This window comes from Platalea leucorodia (genome assembly GCF_965183815.1).
Source record: "Platalea leucorodia genome assembly, chromosome: 4".
NCBI lineage: Eukaryota > Metazoa > Chordata > Aves > Pelecaniformes > Threskiornithidae > Platalea > Platalea leucorodia.
Window position 1 is genome coordinate 72483311 of NC_138826.1, and position 17084 is coordinate 72500394.

Genomic DNA, 17084 nt, shown 5'->3' on the forward strand with positions numbered 1-17084 from the left:
AATTTGGCAGGAGGGGATTGAGGGGGGCAGACCTGGGGGGCTGGGGCTTTGGGGGGCTTGGGAAGGGAGTGATGGGTCTCTCCTTCCCCCTCATCCCAATCCACTGCTCCAGCCCTTTCTGCCTCCCTGCAATAGGACTGCCCAGTGTCAAAACGATGCTGCCTCTCGTTTGGAATGGGACATGCTTTCAGCATCTCCCACTGCAAATAAGCCAGGGCCACCCTCAGGGGAGGGCGGTGATGGCCACAAGGGGCCAGCGAGGATGACCAGCCATGGCCATCCCTCCTATGCCTGTCCTTTGCCCCTGCTCTGCTCCAGGGAAGGGGACTGGGACCCCCTGTGAGAGCTGTGATCCTTGGCGGACACCCCTGGGGGTGCTCACCGCATCTCACCCCTGAGGATGCTCACAGAGCAGGCGAACCTCTTAGCTAAGGAAAACAGCACTAAAAAAAAGAAAAATTATTCAAATACTTGAACTTACCCAATACCCAAATTTACCACTGCTGTGTTTAAAGTACCTGCTTTAAAATTACCCTAACTTCATGAAGGAATTAACAGCCTTTTAAATTTTTACCAAAAATATTATTATTATCAAAGAGTAAGAATCACAGGGGTTTTTTTTGAGGAAGAAGAAGATGCTCTTTTGCATGTCACCCTCATTGTAAACTCCTATTTAAATTGCCATCCTGAGCTTGGTCTCGGCCACAGCTTTTGGCTGCAGGTGCCTTCATCCTGGAGTTTTGCTGCTCCGTGAAATGCCGGCTCTTCTCAAATCAGGAAGCGGCATCTGGGTAGCGGGACCCAGTCAGACTGCAACCCCCATAGGGAAGGAAACGAGAAAGACACCTGCATCATTGAAACCTTTCAGGACAGGGTGGGGGGGAAAGCACGGGGGGGGGATCTCCTGAAAATTCCCACCTGCTCTTCCCTGCCCGCAGCCCTCCTCCCAACATAGCTCCCGTGGCTGTCACTCAAACCCCTGCGCTCGCCCATCGATCCAGGCTCAGAATAGCTCCCGCCAGTAGCTGGCGAGCCGCAGCTGGCCGACACTGGAGCCGCTGGATGAAGGACATGGGGCCTCGTCCCCATGGCACCCTGCTGCTGGTGACCCCCCTCCCCCTGCACCCCTCCAGCTGCACCCCAGGCTCCCAGCACAGCCCCATGATCAGAAAAAGGGTGAAAAAAGGGGTAATAACAAAGTGGGTGGAAGAGAGGAGGGTGCAATGCGGGCTTGTAGCAAGGAGGGCTGTGCCATGTGCTCCAGCTCCGGCACTGGCCACCTCACCACCTGGCTGATCCTTTATGGGGGGGGTGTCCAAAAGTGGACCCTCACTTTTGGGGGGTCTTCCACATCCTATGTCCACTTCCACAGCCCTTTGGGAATGGCGCAATGGGGCAGCCAGCCTCCGGGCAGGAGGAGAGACCTGCATCCCTCAGAGGGGTCCAAGGCAGTGGGGGGGGTCGGTCCCCGTCACGGCAGCGCCTTGACAGGAGCGCAGAGGCTCTCCCCACGCAATCTGCCTGTCGCTGCTGATCACTTCAGGCGTCAGATGGGGTTTGTGTCACTCGGCAGGGCTCTCCCCGCCTCGCTAGCTGGGACCTGGATGAAGAGTGGGTTTAAAACAACCCCACTTGCTGTGAGAGAGGTGGAAGTCACCCCCTGAAGCTCAGGGGATGTGCGGGTTTGCCCTACACCTGCCGTGGGGCCTCCTCTTGGAGCATCCCCTGAGCAGGACCAGGCTGATGCCATGGCATGGGGCTGAGCATCCTTCTCCATGAGGCTGAGCATCCTCCCCACCCGGCGTGTCCCTGTCCCTGCATCCCCAGGGTACCACAGGGAACAAAGGCCCCGGCACCCTGAGAGTGTCCGGGGCAGCCGCCGGGGGCAGGAGGGGGGATTCCCTCACACCCCCCGCGTCCCCTGCCTGGCCCCGGGTGCACCCGCAGGTGGCTCTGGAGGCAGGTGGCATCGCCCCGACGCTCGGGGAAGGAGCGGGGTGAGTTTGGCTGCGGGTGGGGTTTCGCCAGAGAGGAGAAGGTGAGGGCATCGCGGTTCCTGTCCGACCGCTTTGGTCCCTGAGGTCAGGTTTTGCGTGCTCCCCTGCAAACGCCGGGGCGGTGGCCTTGCTCCGCAGTGCGGGGGAAAGTGTGGGACTGTCCCTTCACCTCCCGAAAACAGGGGCAGCCCTTTCTGCCAGGGGAGCTGCTGCCCGCTCACCACAGCCCCTCGGGGCGGTTTTTGGCTGTCCCCCCTCCTTATCCCCCTTGGGAAACTGCTCGCTGAGCACAGCCAGCAAAGCGGGGAGCAGCGGGGGTGGCCCCGGGGGAGAGCATCGGCCCACGAAGGCAGCGAGGAAACCCCCTCCGCACAGGGCACCTGGGCAGGCACCGTGCCCCCTCCCACCGCTCCCCCGGCACCCTAAAACACCTGAAGATGGGGGGGGGAGAAGGTGGCCAGTGCCTCGTCTCAGCATCTCCCCAGCGTGCCCATGGACTAAAGCAACCCTGACACTAAGCAAAGGAAAGGGAGGCTGATCGAAACTGAGTGGTATTTCTTTTTTTTTTTTTTTTTTTTTTTTAATCTTTCCTTAAGTGCGAACACCATCTGGCTCCCCCAACTCTGTCAGCGCTTCCAGTCCCCAGGCAGCTTCGCTCTTCCTAATTACTGTCATTAGGCAGTGGGTAGTGATTAGGGAGGGATGCTGATGAGTGGCATCAGGAAGACCGCGGTCCCCTGACAGCCTTGTGCAGGGGGCCGGGCGGCCTCTTCTCCCCAGCCCGCGGCCTTTTCCAGCTGGGGAGCTTGGCAGGTAGCATGGTAGTTTCTTTTTCAGTAGAGGTTGATGGGGAGGAAATGGGGAAGGGAGGTGCCGGCTGGCAGGTCCGACTCCTGGGGAGTCCCTGGGGAGGCCTGATGCCACTGGGGATGGGCTGCTCCGGGGAGCGGGGTGATGGTGGAGGTGCTCAGTGCTGCTGGGGGAAGGAGGAGCAGCTCGCTGCATCCCGCTCTGCCTCTGGCTGTCCCATCACTCTGTGCCTGCTCTGCCCACAGGTGTCCAGCCACCAATGACCATTTCTCCTGGGCAGCCTAGAGGCCATGGTGATGGGCTGCTGGCTGGATAGAGTCAAGCCCAGCTGACACCCTTCTGTTGGGCCAAAGCGGGGCTGGCCACCAGCCTGCCTGGCCCTCCCTGGCTCCCCTTGCTGCATTTGGGCATTCACCCTCCCATGCAGCTCCCGTGCGGCGCTGCAGCCATGCAGGCTGGCGTGCGGTGTCAGTGCCACCTCGTGGCAGGCGCCCCGGGGCCTGCTGGCCTCTCATCACCCATGGCCTCCCACGGGTGTCCCCCAGGGACTGCAAGGGGACCCACGTGTCCCTCTGCCGTGGCTGGCACTGGGAAGCGGGTGGTGGGGAGGGCTCCTGTGGGACAGGATGAGGTCCGTGCTGCATGAGTGGGTAATGGGGTGGCCACGCAGCCCCGGTCTTCTTGCAGCAAGTGGGGGGATCGGAGGCTGTACCCAGAGACGGGAGGTCCCTGTTGGACGTTGGCCATCGGAGTATTGCTTCATGCACGGGATAAAACGGCACCCACCTTACTCTGCCTGCCCTGCCTGCTGTCAGGGTCCAACACCCACAGAAAGCCCATGGAGGGGCAAGTTGGGTCTGTAGGGAGTGCGTTGGGCTGGAGTAGCTGGGCCTGTGGGTGAACTATCAGGAGACTAAACTGGTGGGTGAACCAGCGACAGGAGAAGAGAAAGTGAGGGAGAAGGACCCAGGCGGGGAGGCTGGCAGAGGAAAGCCGAGCCCTTTGGAGGCTGGGGAGCCTGTGGGATTGAGGAGGGTTTGGCAGACGTGACCGGTGGCTGCAGAAGAAGACCCTTGGCCAGGGTACCCCCCCCGTGCCTCCCCTCCCTGTGCCACTACACTCTGTTGGCCAGCTGGCTCCTGCCTTTAAGACCAGGGATGAAAATCACCTTCCATCCCTAGGGACACCAAGGCTGCCTTTCTTTACCACCAGCATTGTTGGTGGGATTTGCAGGAGCTCGAATAACCCCATGACCTCCATCATAGGGGGGTCGGTGGGATTGAAATGGCTAGGGATATACCTGAGGTGGTTTTGCGGCAAGGAGGGTTTTAGCCCTCTTGTCCTGGGGTTTCCTCAGACTTTCCCCTGGCTCTCTCCAAAACCCCGCGCCCCTGTGGCCAGGTGAAGCCCGGCCTTGCAAGCCTTTCTAGGCAGTTGTGCGGGCAGCGGGGCGGGCAGTGGGCTGGGGAGGAAGCACAGCTCCTGCCTCGCAGGGGGAAGTGAGAAACTGCCGTGGAAAGTCAAAGACAGGCAACACCCCCCCCAAAAAAACCACTCACCCCACTCCCCATCCCGTCAGCCAGCTCCCGGGGAGGCCATGGGGGGGACGGAGGTGGCCGGGCTCAGCTGGTCCCCGGCCAAGCAGGCGGCTGTGTGCAGGGGACGTGCCGGTGAAGCCGGCGCAGAGGGAGCCTCTTCAGCTCAAGGCCCTGCTGTATCCCCCGGGACCACCACATCGGAGACCCCTGAAACCAGGGGAATGGGGACCCCATACAGACCCCTGAGCGTGCATTGGCAACGTGTTCACTTTATTCTTTCATTTTTACAACCATATTTTTTGTCTCCCTCTACTCTCCATGCAGACAAGACGGACAACCCCCTGCCCTGTACATAAGGACGAAGAAGCGTGCACAGAGGGGGGGTTGCAAATCTCACCCAGGCCCAGGCAGGCTGGGCAGGCAGGATGCTTGGAAGATGCCCTGCACGCCATAACAGAGAGGGGATCCGAGGGGCACTCGACAGCTGAGGAATCCAATGTGGATTGAAATGCCGCTTCTGCGAACTGCAGATGCTGGCGGCGTCCTGTAGAGGAGACACTTGGCTGAAGCTCTAGCAGAAATGAGAGCAGAAGCCCTTACCTGAGCAGAAAGAGGGGCTTTTTCAACAGGATTTGTATGGGAGTTTCTTTTTCAAACCACCACGGCGGTCGGAGTGGGCAGCGCATCCACAGGGCTGAGCCACTGTGGTCACTGGGAGGGAAGCGGGAGAGGAGCCTGACAGTCCTGCTCCCTTTCCCTCTCACCCCCATCTCCCGTGAAGCAGGTTGCTCTGCCTCCCATGAGCAGTCCTTCTTCCAGCGCCAAAACGTCCCCCGGCCCGGCCTCGGCTCATTTCCCCACTCCAGATACACAAAGGCTGCTCAAAGTCACTTTGCAGGGCTAGGTGCGGAGCATGGGGATGAGGAGATGACCAATTCATGCCGCGGGGATGTCCCTCCTGTGACAGGCAGCATGGCTGCTATGGGTAACTGGGAGCCCAGTGCTGGAGCCTCCACAGCTCCTGCCAGCGAGCCACAGGCACCTGGAGCCCCAAAGGACAGTCACTGGGCACGTGGACCAGCCCCACCACCACTCTCAGCCCCAAGGCTGAGACGGGGACCCATCCCATCCTGGGTCATGCAGAGCCTCAGCCGGATGAACGCTCACCTCTGCCAGCATGTTTAGGTCTGGGAGAGGAGTCATGGTGAGGAATTTGGACCTTGGCACCTGTGGCAGCTCCTCTGGTTCCCCTTATGGGATGGATGCCATGAGCCCAGCTCCAGCGCCACGGCAGGGAAGAGGGAGGGTCACCCTTCAACAGCAGCATCTGGTCCTGCAGCCCCAGAGGCAGCTCAGGCTTGGGCAGGGAGTCACCTCCCTGTCATCAGAGGGACCAGTGGGTGATCCTACCACGAGCTGTGGCCCTCAGTGGCCCGCTGGCATTTGTCAGCAGCGCTCCCACACCTTGCTTGGCCACCACTACTCAGTCCCCGAAACCTCCTGGGCAAGGAGGCCACCTCGCCGAAGGAAGAGCTCACCTGGGCTGCCACCAAGATGGCATTTCCTGCAAATAATGTCCCCCTGGCACTTCTAATTGCCTAACCACCCCCTCTGGGGCCAGCAGGGTTTCTCACCCAAGCCGTTGGCCAGGGTCTGCTCAGCCAGGGGGATCGGCTGCTATAATTACTTGGGAACAGCAATCCCGCACTAATGAGGTTGTTTCTGAAGCAGAGCCCTTCCTGCGCAGTAAAGCCACTCGCGGGTGGGTGAACAAGACCATCTACCGAGAGATGCCTTGGACCAGCACTGCCAGCCAGCTCTGGCGCACAGGCAAAGCCTCGAAGACACTCACATAAATTAAGTCATCCCCGCCTACGCTCGCATCACTCCCTGCCTGGTTCTGCGCGGCGTGGAAACATCCATCACCAGGAGCCCTGTCATCCCAAGTGACACGCGGTATTTCTGCAGCCACCGTGAGCTGAAGTGACAGTTGTCTGGGGCCGTAATGACAAGCTCATGGAGCTGCTCTAGATCAGCAGTCTCCATTGCCTGCCCCTGGTCCTCCCTGACTTCAGTGATTGTAGGTCAGAGCAAAGACAGATTTTTTTTCCCCTCTCCCCTCCCTCCATCACTGCTTGGGAAGACAGAGTCATTTCCCATTCCCTGGGTACCCAGATGCAGAGGGGGTTCCTATGACTGCCGGTGGACGCCTGCCACCGCGTGAGAGTGGCCAGAGGGACGAGAGACCTGGATATTACAGCATGCAGAAAATGGGGGGGGGGCAGGACTGTGAACAGAGCAGATGCTGGATGTGCCTTGCTCCATATGGCCCCAAGCCTCCTTTTATTGAGGTCAGTAGCAAAAATTGAGCTAATGGCAGTGGTGTGGGACTTGATCCTAATGTAACTCCCTGCTTCCCTCTCCATGTTCCTTTACCTCCCCTCTTTCTGCCATTCCAGCCCCGTGTCCCCAGGAATCGCCCATCCAGCAGCAAACCCATCCTCGCGCAACGGCAGCCTCGCAAATGGCACAGCAGCCCCCGCCACGCTCCGTCCTCACCGGCCGCATCTCCTCTGCCTCCTCCTGATGGCACAGCCACGGCAGCTGCTGGCAACTCGGCGTAACTCGGTGTGATCTGCTTCGGCTTCCTTCAGCGCTCACAGGCGTAACTTGGGACTCAGCACAAACAGGAAAGTGGAAAAGGGCAGTCATCTTAGAAGGCTGATCTTGCTCGAGGCAAAACCTGGTCCTCAGGCAGCTCACATCTGTACAAGGCTTTGCCCGCCCCGGTGACAGGCTCTGGGCATCCACAGGGAGCCGCCGGAGTGCTCCAGCCCCGTTCCCCCTGCCCTCAGGCTCTCTCCTCGCCGGCGCAGTTCTGTGTGGTTTTGGTAGTGACGAGGGCCGTGGCCCCCAGCTCGGTGGCAGGCAGCGGGAAGCCGTGGTTGCACTCCTCGTGCCGGGGGTACACGGTGGAGAGCAGGACGATGTCGCCGTCGGCATTGCCCCGGCAGCATGGCCTCCGCTTTGCCCCGGCTTTCCCGAGCAGCCCTGGCATCTTCAGGCCTCCGTTGAGATGCGGGCATGGGGCCGCAGCCACAGCGGCATCTCCCTCTGGCACGGCAGGGCCCTGGCAGCCCGCGCTGTGCAGAGGGCTGGCGGCGTCCATGTTTGCTGGCAGGGGACAAGAAAAGGGGTTTATGAGGTTCACAAAGTGGGGCCGGGCGGGTCGCAGGGAGAGGGTCCCGTCCCAGGGAGAGGGTCCCATCCCTGGGGACACATGGAGGGGAAGGTGGAGCTGGAGCAGGAGGAGCCTGCAAGGTTCCCACCATGCCTCTCCTGCTGCAGAGCTCCTCCTGCTTACAACTGATGGGATTTTTCCCCCCTAAAAATAATAGGGAAAGGCAAAAACTTGCACTTACACTTCAAGCCTTCTCGCTAAACCCTGCTGGTGGCAGAGCGGCCCGGCCCTTGGTGGCTTGCCATCCCCGACCGCCTCCCACTTAAAAATAGACTTGTTTACATGCTTCGCACACAGGCGCATGCCGCCGGCCCTAAGCTTCCTGCGACTTTCCACGCATCCAGTGCCGTAGGGGTGGGCTTGCTGGGGTGCAGCCCAGGGGGACAGGGACCAGGGCATGTGGCAGGGGAGTAGCTGAGGGGTGCCTCCGACACTGTCCATCGTGGCCGGACCTCTCTTGCTGCTGGATTTCTGCCTCCTATTTCGTTCTCGTTATTTTTCCCAGGCATGTGCATCACGGGCTGTCGCAACCGCACTCGGTTTAGCAGAAAGGCCCCAGGTAATGTCCCCCCTGGTCTGAGTCACCCAGCCACCACCGCTGGTGGCATGTGGGTAAGCCAGGGTGTGAGGACCAGCTGCCCCCAGCCCCACTCCCCCCCGAGGGCACCCACTCGGGGCGTGGGGCGGTGACGGGTGCCAGCATCCCCCGGAACGGCCCCTCATGGGGGTCCTGGGGATCCATACCCCCTGCCCAGGGATGAGAAGGGGTGAAGCCAGGCGAGACCGTTTCCAAGAAAGTAGCCAGGGTTGAGTCAGGGCTGGGGCGGAGGTCCCCGGGGGAGGAAATGGCCGCCCAGCTCCTGGCTGATGCCCCAACAACATGGGCCATCACGAGGCACCATGGCCTCACCCCCCTGGAAATACCCTGCCAGGAAAGGCTCAGCCCTGTCCCTCGCCCCCCCAGCCCTATTTTTGACGCCTTTGCGGACAATCCTGTGTGGTGCTCTGGTGTCTTGCTGATGGGGCTGACCCTGACACCGTCAGCGTCTTTGGGGTGCACACTGGAGGGCGCCGGACATTCCAAGCGGGAATGGCAAGCTGGGCGGTCAACACAGGACCCCCACTTGCAGCGGCGCAAGGCTCCCTCCAGAGCTGTCCCCAGATGTCCACGTCTGCCCCTGCAGCCCCCACTCCATCTATGGCCCCCTGGCTACCAGGGGAGAGGGAGAGGCTCCTCACCAGTGCTCGGTACGCGTGCCCTGTGGAGCGGGGACGGTGCCAGCAGGTGCTTTAAACAAGCGAAGGCATAGGGAGACCCAGCAAAGGGAGGGATGGTTCAGCAGGGTCACGCTGGCAGTCAGGTGCAGGCGTGAGTTCCCAGGGGACAGGGGGGGCTCAGCTGCCCCAAAATGTCCCGTGGTGCCCGTGGAGCCCATGTCAAGGTGGAGCAGCCGGCCTCAACATGGATGTGCCTCAGGGGAGCCGGCGGCAAGTGATCCCATCTACCCCTGGGTCCTCAGGGTGCTGTGACAGGGAGAGCAAGAGGTATCCTACCTTCAGCCTCCTCGTCTGCTGCCTTCCTCTTCCTCCTCCGCTTCCCCACCTTGCAGGCCAGGAAGCCCCAGAGGGCTGCCAGAATCAGGATGAGCCCCACCACTGCCGGGACCCCGAAGATCAGGAGGGTGCTGGGCAGATCCACCGAGGAGAGGGTGGGCGCCAGGGCGGAGGTGGGTGCCGTGCGAGCGGGCTCTGCTGTGGGGTGAGATGCGAGCAGTGTCAGGAGGGGCAGAGCTGGGGCGAGGGAAGGAGGGCAGCAGCGTTACCCACCTGCCCGTCTGGCCTCGGGGCTGTGGTGGTGGGGAAGGAGAGTGGCTCTTCACGGCTACCCACCCACCCACCACCCGCAACGAGCTGTCCCCTTGCCTGATGGGACCCTCGTCCCACCCGCCACCATTCCTGGCTGGTGGGAGATGAGGGCATCCTGCTCTTCCCATGGTCACCCTTGGGGCAGGCTGTGACCCCCGCGCCAGGCTGGATCATTCTTTTTCTCCCCACACCACCTTCCCCTCACTGGAACTGGCTGTCCTCTTCCTCTCTCCTCCTCCTCCTCCAGGTGAAGGCAGCGCTCCATCCTCCCTCGCCACCCCCATTGCCATCCGCAGGAGGTCCCCTCCACCTGCCCACCCCCGGGGTGCCCCCAGCCCCCTTGGCTCACCACCGCCCAGCCCCAGGGAGGTCGGTCTCCGGCCATCCTCATCCCCTTACTTGTGTTGTCCTTGAACAAGTCGGAGCACTTGACGCAGGACTTGGTCAGGAGGTCGAAGCACTGGGGGGAGAGGCAGGAGGGGGCAGCGGCGGCTTTTCCCGGCAAGGACATGGCGGAGTGGGAGTGAGAGCCTGGCTCCCGCATGGCGTGGTGACGACGGGGCCGCCCGAGTGTGAAATCGCAGCGCCCCGAGGCCCGTGTCAGAGGGAGATACAGTCTGTCAAGCTGCGTCGTCTCCCTTGGGGCTTGAGACGCTTGCGCTTGCCCTGGGGCGGATCTTCACTGGGGAGGAGGAGAGTGAGTGCCTAAGCCCTAGCCCTGCCTGCCCGTGCAATGTGCCCTCAAACTACCCCTCTCCTCCAAAATACGCTTCCAAAATCCCCGCAGCCCCTGCTGCGCCCCAGCCACGTAGCACCCCGTTCCCAGCGGCGCAGCACCCCAGCCCAACGGTGTCACCTCCTCGGCCCTTACCCTTCCCCAGCCCACCCGTACATTGTCCCCAGCGTGGACACAGCCCCCAGCCCGCACCCTCCCTTGCCAGCTGGCGAAAAGCCCCCTTGGCATCCTCCAGTACCTACATGAGGCTTTCCTGTGCCCAGATCTTTACAAGACCCCCCCCCCCATCCCAGGGCCACGGATCCGGCTTGGATGGAAAATGCAGAAAAGGACCGGAGGAGAAAAAAGTGCAGGGTCACCAAGTTGTACCCTTTTCAAAGCTCCCACTGCCCCCCAGGACATGGCCTGTTAGTGACTGCTGCACAGGCAGGCCAACTGGTGTATGTTCTCCATTCCTGATAATGATGGTATTCTCCATCACCTTCCTCTCTCCATCCCAGACCTAGACTCGTGGCAAGGACCCTCCCAGCCCCTTGGCACCATGTCTCATTCTCCAGGATTCAGAGCTGGCTCTGCTCAGTAACTGCCCAGGGCATGGGCAAAGCAGGTCACCCCAAGCAAGTCTGGTCCCCATACCCTTGGAAGGGACTAAATAAACCCTTAATGGTCTTAGGTGTTCCTGATCAGGAGGAGAAGAAATGTCCTGCCACCAGTACCCCCACGTCAAAGCCCGATGCTTGAGATCTGAAGTGGATAAGTGATGGATTTCAGTGCTGTAGGTGGCTCTTCTCCATCCTTACCAAAGAAAAGTCATGTTCCCTTTTTCTTCACCCCATAGGAAAGAAAGGGACCAGCCACACTTGCTGGCTTGCTCTCAGCTGAAGGAAGAAGCACAGGAGATCTGCCCTAGCCAGGACAGCCCTAACAGGGCTTTACTGCTGGAGTCCCATCCTTGCAGCAGCTATGGCCTCCGGGCTCTTTCTAGTGAGGTCTCTGCCACTTGCTGTCCTGAACCGAGGCTGGGAGGGGAGGAGGAGAAAAGCCAAAGGACACTCTGGCTCGAGGTGACAGAGTACCAGGCGTCCCCACTGGGCAACTGAGCTCCTCTGAGACAGGCCAGAGGACTTGGTCCCTGTATGTGCCTGCCCCTCTCCAATGGCTTTTAGGCAAGCTGAGCCCGCAGCCTCTGCATCCCACCCCCTGAAACCCTAGATGGGACACAAGCACCAGCTCCCTGTACTGGGTCGCAGCCCAGGCACGGCTCTCCAGCACCCCATGCCTGGCCGCATCTCCCTCCCTGCCAGCAACATCCCTGGTGGGTGGCTGGTACCAGGGCAGCACCGAAGCAGCCCCAGCACCGTCTCAGCCCTCCGCACTGGGTGCTGCGGGGCTCTGGGCGAGTGAAAGTCCCGACCAAAACCGGTTGCTGCCTGCCAGTTCCACGCCTGCCGCAATTTCACTTCCCTTTCCAGTCGGCGTGCCCAGCCGCTCGCTCCCTCGCCCCTCGCACACGTGCACACGTGCCTGGCTGCCAGGGAGCGCCCTGCCCGGCTGCGCTGTGCCAGCAGGGATGGCCGTGCCAAGCCCAGGGGGCTGCGGGCTCCTCCCAGAAGCTGCGAGAGCCCGGCCGCCATTCCTGCACCTGTGACTCAGTTATTCCCCCTCCTTCTTAGTCAAAGTAAAACTCCCTGAGTGAGTGGGGGCACGCCAAGCACTTCCCTCTCTCAGCGCAGCCCCGAGCTCCGAAGCCACAAGTGGCATGGCCAGCTTGGCACCTTCTGCCTCGATGCTTGCGCTGAACGGGCTGCACTCGCCCCTGTGCAGGTACCTGCCGGGGGAGGATATCTCTCTGTATCCCACTTCAACGACCCCCTGCCTCTTGTGTGCCCCGGGCGAGGAGCAGGGCTGTGGTGCAAGCATGGGAGCAGGAGGGGCGTGTGTCCAGCGGCAGGGTGCGCCGGGAGCATCTCTGGGGGGTCAGAAAGCCACAGCAAGGAGGGCTGAGGGGTCAGGAGAAAAGCTCAGGCTCGCTCCAGGCCACATCTGAGCTCCGTAGCGGAGAGCCCTGGGGAGGAGAGGGCATCCGGAGCGCCCGCTGTCCCTGGCAGGCAGCTCGCAGAAGCGTAAGGGTAGGGACTAGGGAGCAGGAAACATCTTGCCGTGTGGGCTGGTGGGGCTGGAGCCGTGCACGGAGGCAGAGGACCCCCACAAAACAGCCAGTGCTCTGTCAGAACACCTGCCCCTGAAACAGCTCCCTGCTCCAAAGGCTTTGCTGTTCCTCTTGCCCCAGGGTGTTTCCACCTGCTGGTCTCCTTTTCCCAAAGGCTCCTCCATCATCTCCCTCTCGCTCTCCACCCTGAAATCCCTCTGCTGTTCTTTCCCCCGTGTCAGTCATCTCTTGGCAACCCCCAGCCCCTATTCCCGTGGGTCTTGCTGTGGCACTGTCACCCTGCCCCTCTCCTCTCCCTGTTTGGCTTAATGCAGGTGTGGGGGAAATGGGTCCTGGTATCTGCTGTACCATGCTTACAGATTAACTCTGTGACCCCTCCAGTCAAATATATGCACCAGGGAAAGCCCAAACCGAGGTACCTACATGTTGCTTTTGACACAGAGGGTGAGGTTTACGATACAGCTCAGGAGCTGCTGGCTCCTGTTTTGGTACCTGGAGTGAAAAGCTGAAGCTGTGAATGCATGGTGGGGAGTCCGGGGATGGCAGCCGTGACATCCTCCTGCAAACAAAGTGCTCCCAGGTACTGTTACATGGAAGGATGTTGCAGCCTCATCGCGGCGACTGTTCTTACCCTGTTCCCTCCCATTTTCTAAGCCCTTTTTATCCCCCTCTACAGCTCTTTCACGCTCCTTTCCCAGCCCGTCTGCTTCCTCCTGGGCCAAGAAAACCATGTTTGAAATCGCACATGATAACGCTTACTCATGGAGAAAAATCACCGCTGACTTCCCCAGCGGCACTGGCACGTGTGCCTGCTCACCAGCGTGGCCCAAGCTGCCCAGCCGGCTCCGGGCATCAGCTGTCCTCCGCTTCATCTCTCCCATCTTTGCCTCCCCTGCCCTTCGTAGCGGCTGTTGATCGCTTTTGGAGCAGCAAAAGTTAAAGCTTGGTGAGTAGTTTGAACTGTTCGCATCTAAGAGCTGAATACGCTTGATAGTAGCACAAATGCATAATTAAAGAGCAGAAAAAATGACTCACTGGATAAGGAAATGCGCTTTTCTTATCTGCTCTGCAGAGAAACAAAAGCCCCAGGAGCCTGGAACTCTGGCTAGCTAAGTGCTTTTATTAAACAAATAAACCAGCAAAGATATCAAACAAGCTATTTAAAAATTATGTCTTAATCCTGGAGTCAGAGAATTTGATTTCCAGTGCTGTTCGCTCCAACTGTGCACTCAGAGGGCCGGCTTCGGCCAAGGTCGGCTGCTGGGATCCCGGCAGAGAGCCCAGCGAGGGACAGGGCAGCGCCGGTGATCCCGGGAGCAGGGAGGGACCGCGGCATCCTGCGAGTGCTCGTGCACACATGAGTGACCAGACTCGTGTGAGCGGTTCCTCTGGTGTCAGGGGTGGGTGAAGTGACTCACGCACATGCCTGCAGAACCGCCTGTAGCAGAAAATATCCACCGAAAGTTCACCTTGTGCTCGTGTGCACCGGAAACCCAAAGGCTTGTCAATCAGAGAAGCCGCGAGGTGTTTATCAAGCAGACCCAGTTACCTCGGGACAAACCTCTGACAGGATGCACCCAATGCCCCGGGAACGCCTCGGCACAGCCCGATGTCTGCCCTGCATCCAGATGGTGCCGCTGGCAGGCTTTGGTTGGAGCCAACCCCCAGATCATATTTGCCCCTTCCCAGTGCTTCTGCGCCGGCTGGCGGGAAGCACCCCCTCCTGAAAGGTCTCACCATGGCTCTCGGGAGCCTGTTTCTCAGGGGTCCAGCACAAACATCCTCCTTGGGATCTGCCGGGATGCCCCAGCCCGGCCCAGCCCCACCTTTGCTCTGCCTTCACAAAGCCAGCTGGGCTTAGGGACAAAATCAGGGAAGATTTTAGGAATAAGGTGGAAAAATGAAGGCTTCAAGAAATTCACCAACACTCAGATCCCCTCCATAGGCGCTCTGCTTCTTACCAAGGATTTTTATGGCACTGCTCAGCCACCTGCACAGGGAGTTTGGCGTGGGGCTGTGCCCCGGTGGCACAGCTCTGCTGAACATCGTTTGTCTCCTCCCCTTCTTGTTCAAAAGCCCCTGGAGCTGTGCTTGTCCATGAGGTTAAGGAAAATCGAGCAGGTGTCCTTGGCTCCCTCTGCAAGCAGACTTGGACCCCTCCAGGGGCGATGCTGAGCACCCAAATTAGGCTTCCACAGTGGGCTGTCCTTCGAAGACCCCTCCAGGGTTGCAGAGGGAGGGCAGCGGGTCTGCACTGCCTCGGCTCAAGCTCCCTCTGCCCATTCCCCCTCCCTGCTCCAGAGAGCCCAAGCAGGACACAGCAGCACTGAGGACATGGGGGACCCCCCTTCCCCAATCCTGCCCTCGGGGAGCAGAGCCTTTGACCTCCCCTGCCAGGAGGGGGGGGGAAGCGAGCGGTGTTTCCAGCCAGTGTGCTGGCTGCTCTTGCTGCTCTGCAGAGCGTGGTGGGACTCTCTTAGCGAGGCCTGGGTCCCTGGACGCTGCCCAGGCTCTCACAAGCCCCCGCCACGTCATGAGTGACACACCATTAGCTGAGCCCGGATCTTCTGCCCGGACGTCTCCGCGAGCAAATCCCCCTGCCTGCTCTGCCTGCTGCAGGGGTGCTGCCCCATCCCCACCCTAAGGATGGGTGGGAGCTCACGCTGAGCCCCTTGGGTGGGTGGAGGCCAAGTGCCCCCCCAGCCTCGCCTGTGGCTGGTTAGAGAGCATTCACGTGCCCTGGCAGGGCCTGGCAGCACCTCCAGCACCGAAACAGAAACAAATGGCTGAAGGCAATGCATTGCCAAGCTACAAACCTCCAAGCAGGTGGGTTCAGCTGGTTCAGGCATGCGTACGCTGGGGCAGAAACCTCCCTGGCACGCCAGGCTGAGCGCAGAAAGCTCCCCAGCACTTGCAGCGGGGAGCCCCATCGCTGCGCTCTCAGGGCACGGAGGCCTCCAGCAGACAACTCCAGAGCCAAAAATCAAAGCCCGCTGAGGGCGAGGGGCTGTCTCCCTTTCAGCCCCCACCCTTTGCAGCTTGCTCCCGCAGCAAGGGACAGGAAACTGGTTGGGTCAGCCTGGAAGTCAAAACTAAACTAAGCGGCCCCGATTGCATTTTGCATAGCACTTCATTATAATGAACGGCTCCCAGGAGAGCTGCAGCTCCGGCTTACGCACGGGAATGGTTTGGTGAGTACATTTGAACAACAAGGCAACCTGAGAAAATTGAAAGGTGCTTGCAAGTGATTCCAACACAGGAGTAATGATGTTTGTCCTGATTGCACTCATTTGTTGCAATTTACCCTGCTGCCTGCCATCCAACCACCCTTCTTCTTCCCCGTTCACAAATAACACCCCACCGCCCCCCACGACTGCAGCCCAGCCCCAGCACGGCTGCTCTGCAGTCATGCTCCTCAGCACTGGCCATGGGAGCCATCCTAACGGAGATGCCAAAAACCAGCAGTGTGCCTGGATAACTTAAAAGCACAGCTCAAACTGGGAACAGAACGCACCAAAACCAACCCCCCCAAAACTCCTGTGGCACCTGCAGACTGCAGCAGTCGAAGCAGGAGTAAGGGTACAAGAGCCTGCATGGTTTCTAGTACTAACCACTGCTCCAGAAACTAGTCCCTGAGCTGGCTTTTATGGCTGCCCTGCGGGCTCCTACCGCCCCGGGCCCAGGCAGTGGTGGTAGGTGCAAGGCCAGCCTCCCTCACCCCCACCGCCAGGGAGCTCTGACTTTTCTGTTTGTCACTGCTGGACGATGCCCCGCAAGAAGCTGAGCCAAGGGAGTACAGGGATTTTGACTGTAGGCTGCTTGGCCGGTTGGATGCCAAACTCAAGCTGCTTTCAGCCCCAGAGCATTGGGAGGGACTGCAGTGCTGCAGGAGGAACGAGAGGCGCGTGTTTGGACATGAGCGCGGCCCCAGTCCGGGATGAGAAGCAAGGAAGCGCGTTTCCGCCGAGCCGAAGCGGGCTCCGCGGCCGGCCGGCTGCCTCCGGCAGCCAGCTCATCACCGCCAGGCTGTCGGCTGCGAGGCTCCGGCTGACAGCCTCCCTCTCCAGCTGAAGCACGTCCGCGCCCACAGCGTTGCATTAGTCTGTGCTGGCATCGCCGCGCTTGCCAGTACCTCCACACCATTCTCTGGCTTCTCACGGACCTTTGAGTACCGGCCTGGTGTAAAAAGGCTGGCTTAAACACAGAACAACATTACGAATTTCAATGGCCACGTTAAGGATGTGATGTAGGAGAGAGCCAACAAGAGGATTTGGCCCACGCCCCTGGCCAGCATCTGGGCGCGATGCCTCAGCCATCCTGCCAAAGCCTGGAGAAACAACAGGGGAGCGACGTGTTGGGTGGGAAGGAGAGGAAGGGAAGGGTGAGGGGCTGCTGCGGATGCAGAGCTGGGGAGGTGGAGAGGCATCGCCAGCAGCCCCGTGCCTGCTCACCCCCTGGCCTCCAAGAGACTTGTGGTCAAAGTCCATCGATTCCCTTTCAAAGGGAGGGTCCCCCCCACAGCTCGCAGGGTCTCCCCCTGTAACAGCCCCACTGACTTCTGAGCCTTTGGGGCCTCAAAGGCTCTGGCTGGAAGAAGGATGAGTTGCACTGGCACAGGCTGCCACAGGAAAGGAGATGCTGGGGGGGCGACCGGTACTGCTGAGGCAAGCGGGCATAATCTCCCCTCCAAGGTCCCTTTCCTCATTTCCCATCTCAGTGAGATAGG

At 60.4% G+C, this 17084-nt stretch overlaps 1 protein-coding gene across 2 annotated transcripts; it reads right to left on the reverse strand.

Annotated features, from left to right (window-relative positions):
- Positions 1-4824: 4824 nt before the first annotated feature.
- TNFRSF13C (TNF receptor superfamily member 13C) lies at positions 4825-10126 on the reverse strand. Of its 2 annotated transcripts, none has more exons than XM_082311329.1 (3): positions 9852-10126; positions 9141-9335; positions 4825-7519 (listed from the first exon to the last, which is right to left on the reverse strand). In XM_082311329.1, the coding sequence occupies exons 1-3, from the start codon at positions 9994-9996 to the stop codon at positions 7197-7199; spliced, it is 663 nt and encodes a 220-aa protein (XP_082167455.1). In that variant the 5' UTR covers positions 9997-10126; the 3' UTR covers positions 4825-7196. The 2 variants fall into 2 exon arrangements, with proteins under 2 accessions (XP_082167455.1, XP_082167454.1); XM_082311328.1 differs by having other exon boundaries at positions 9141-9338.
- Between the last annotated feature and the right edge of the window lie 6958 nt (positions 10127-17084).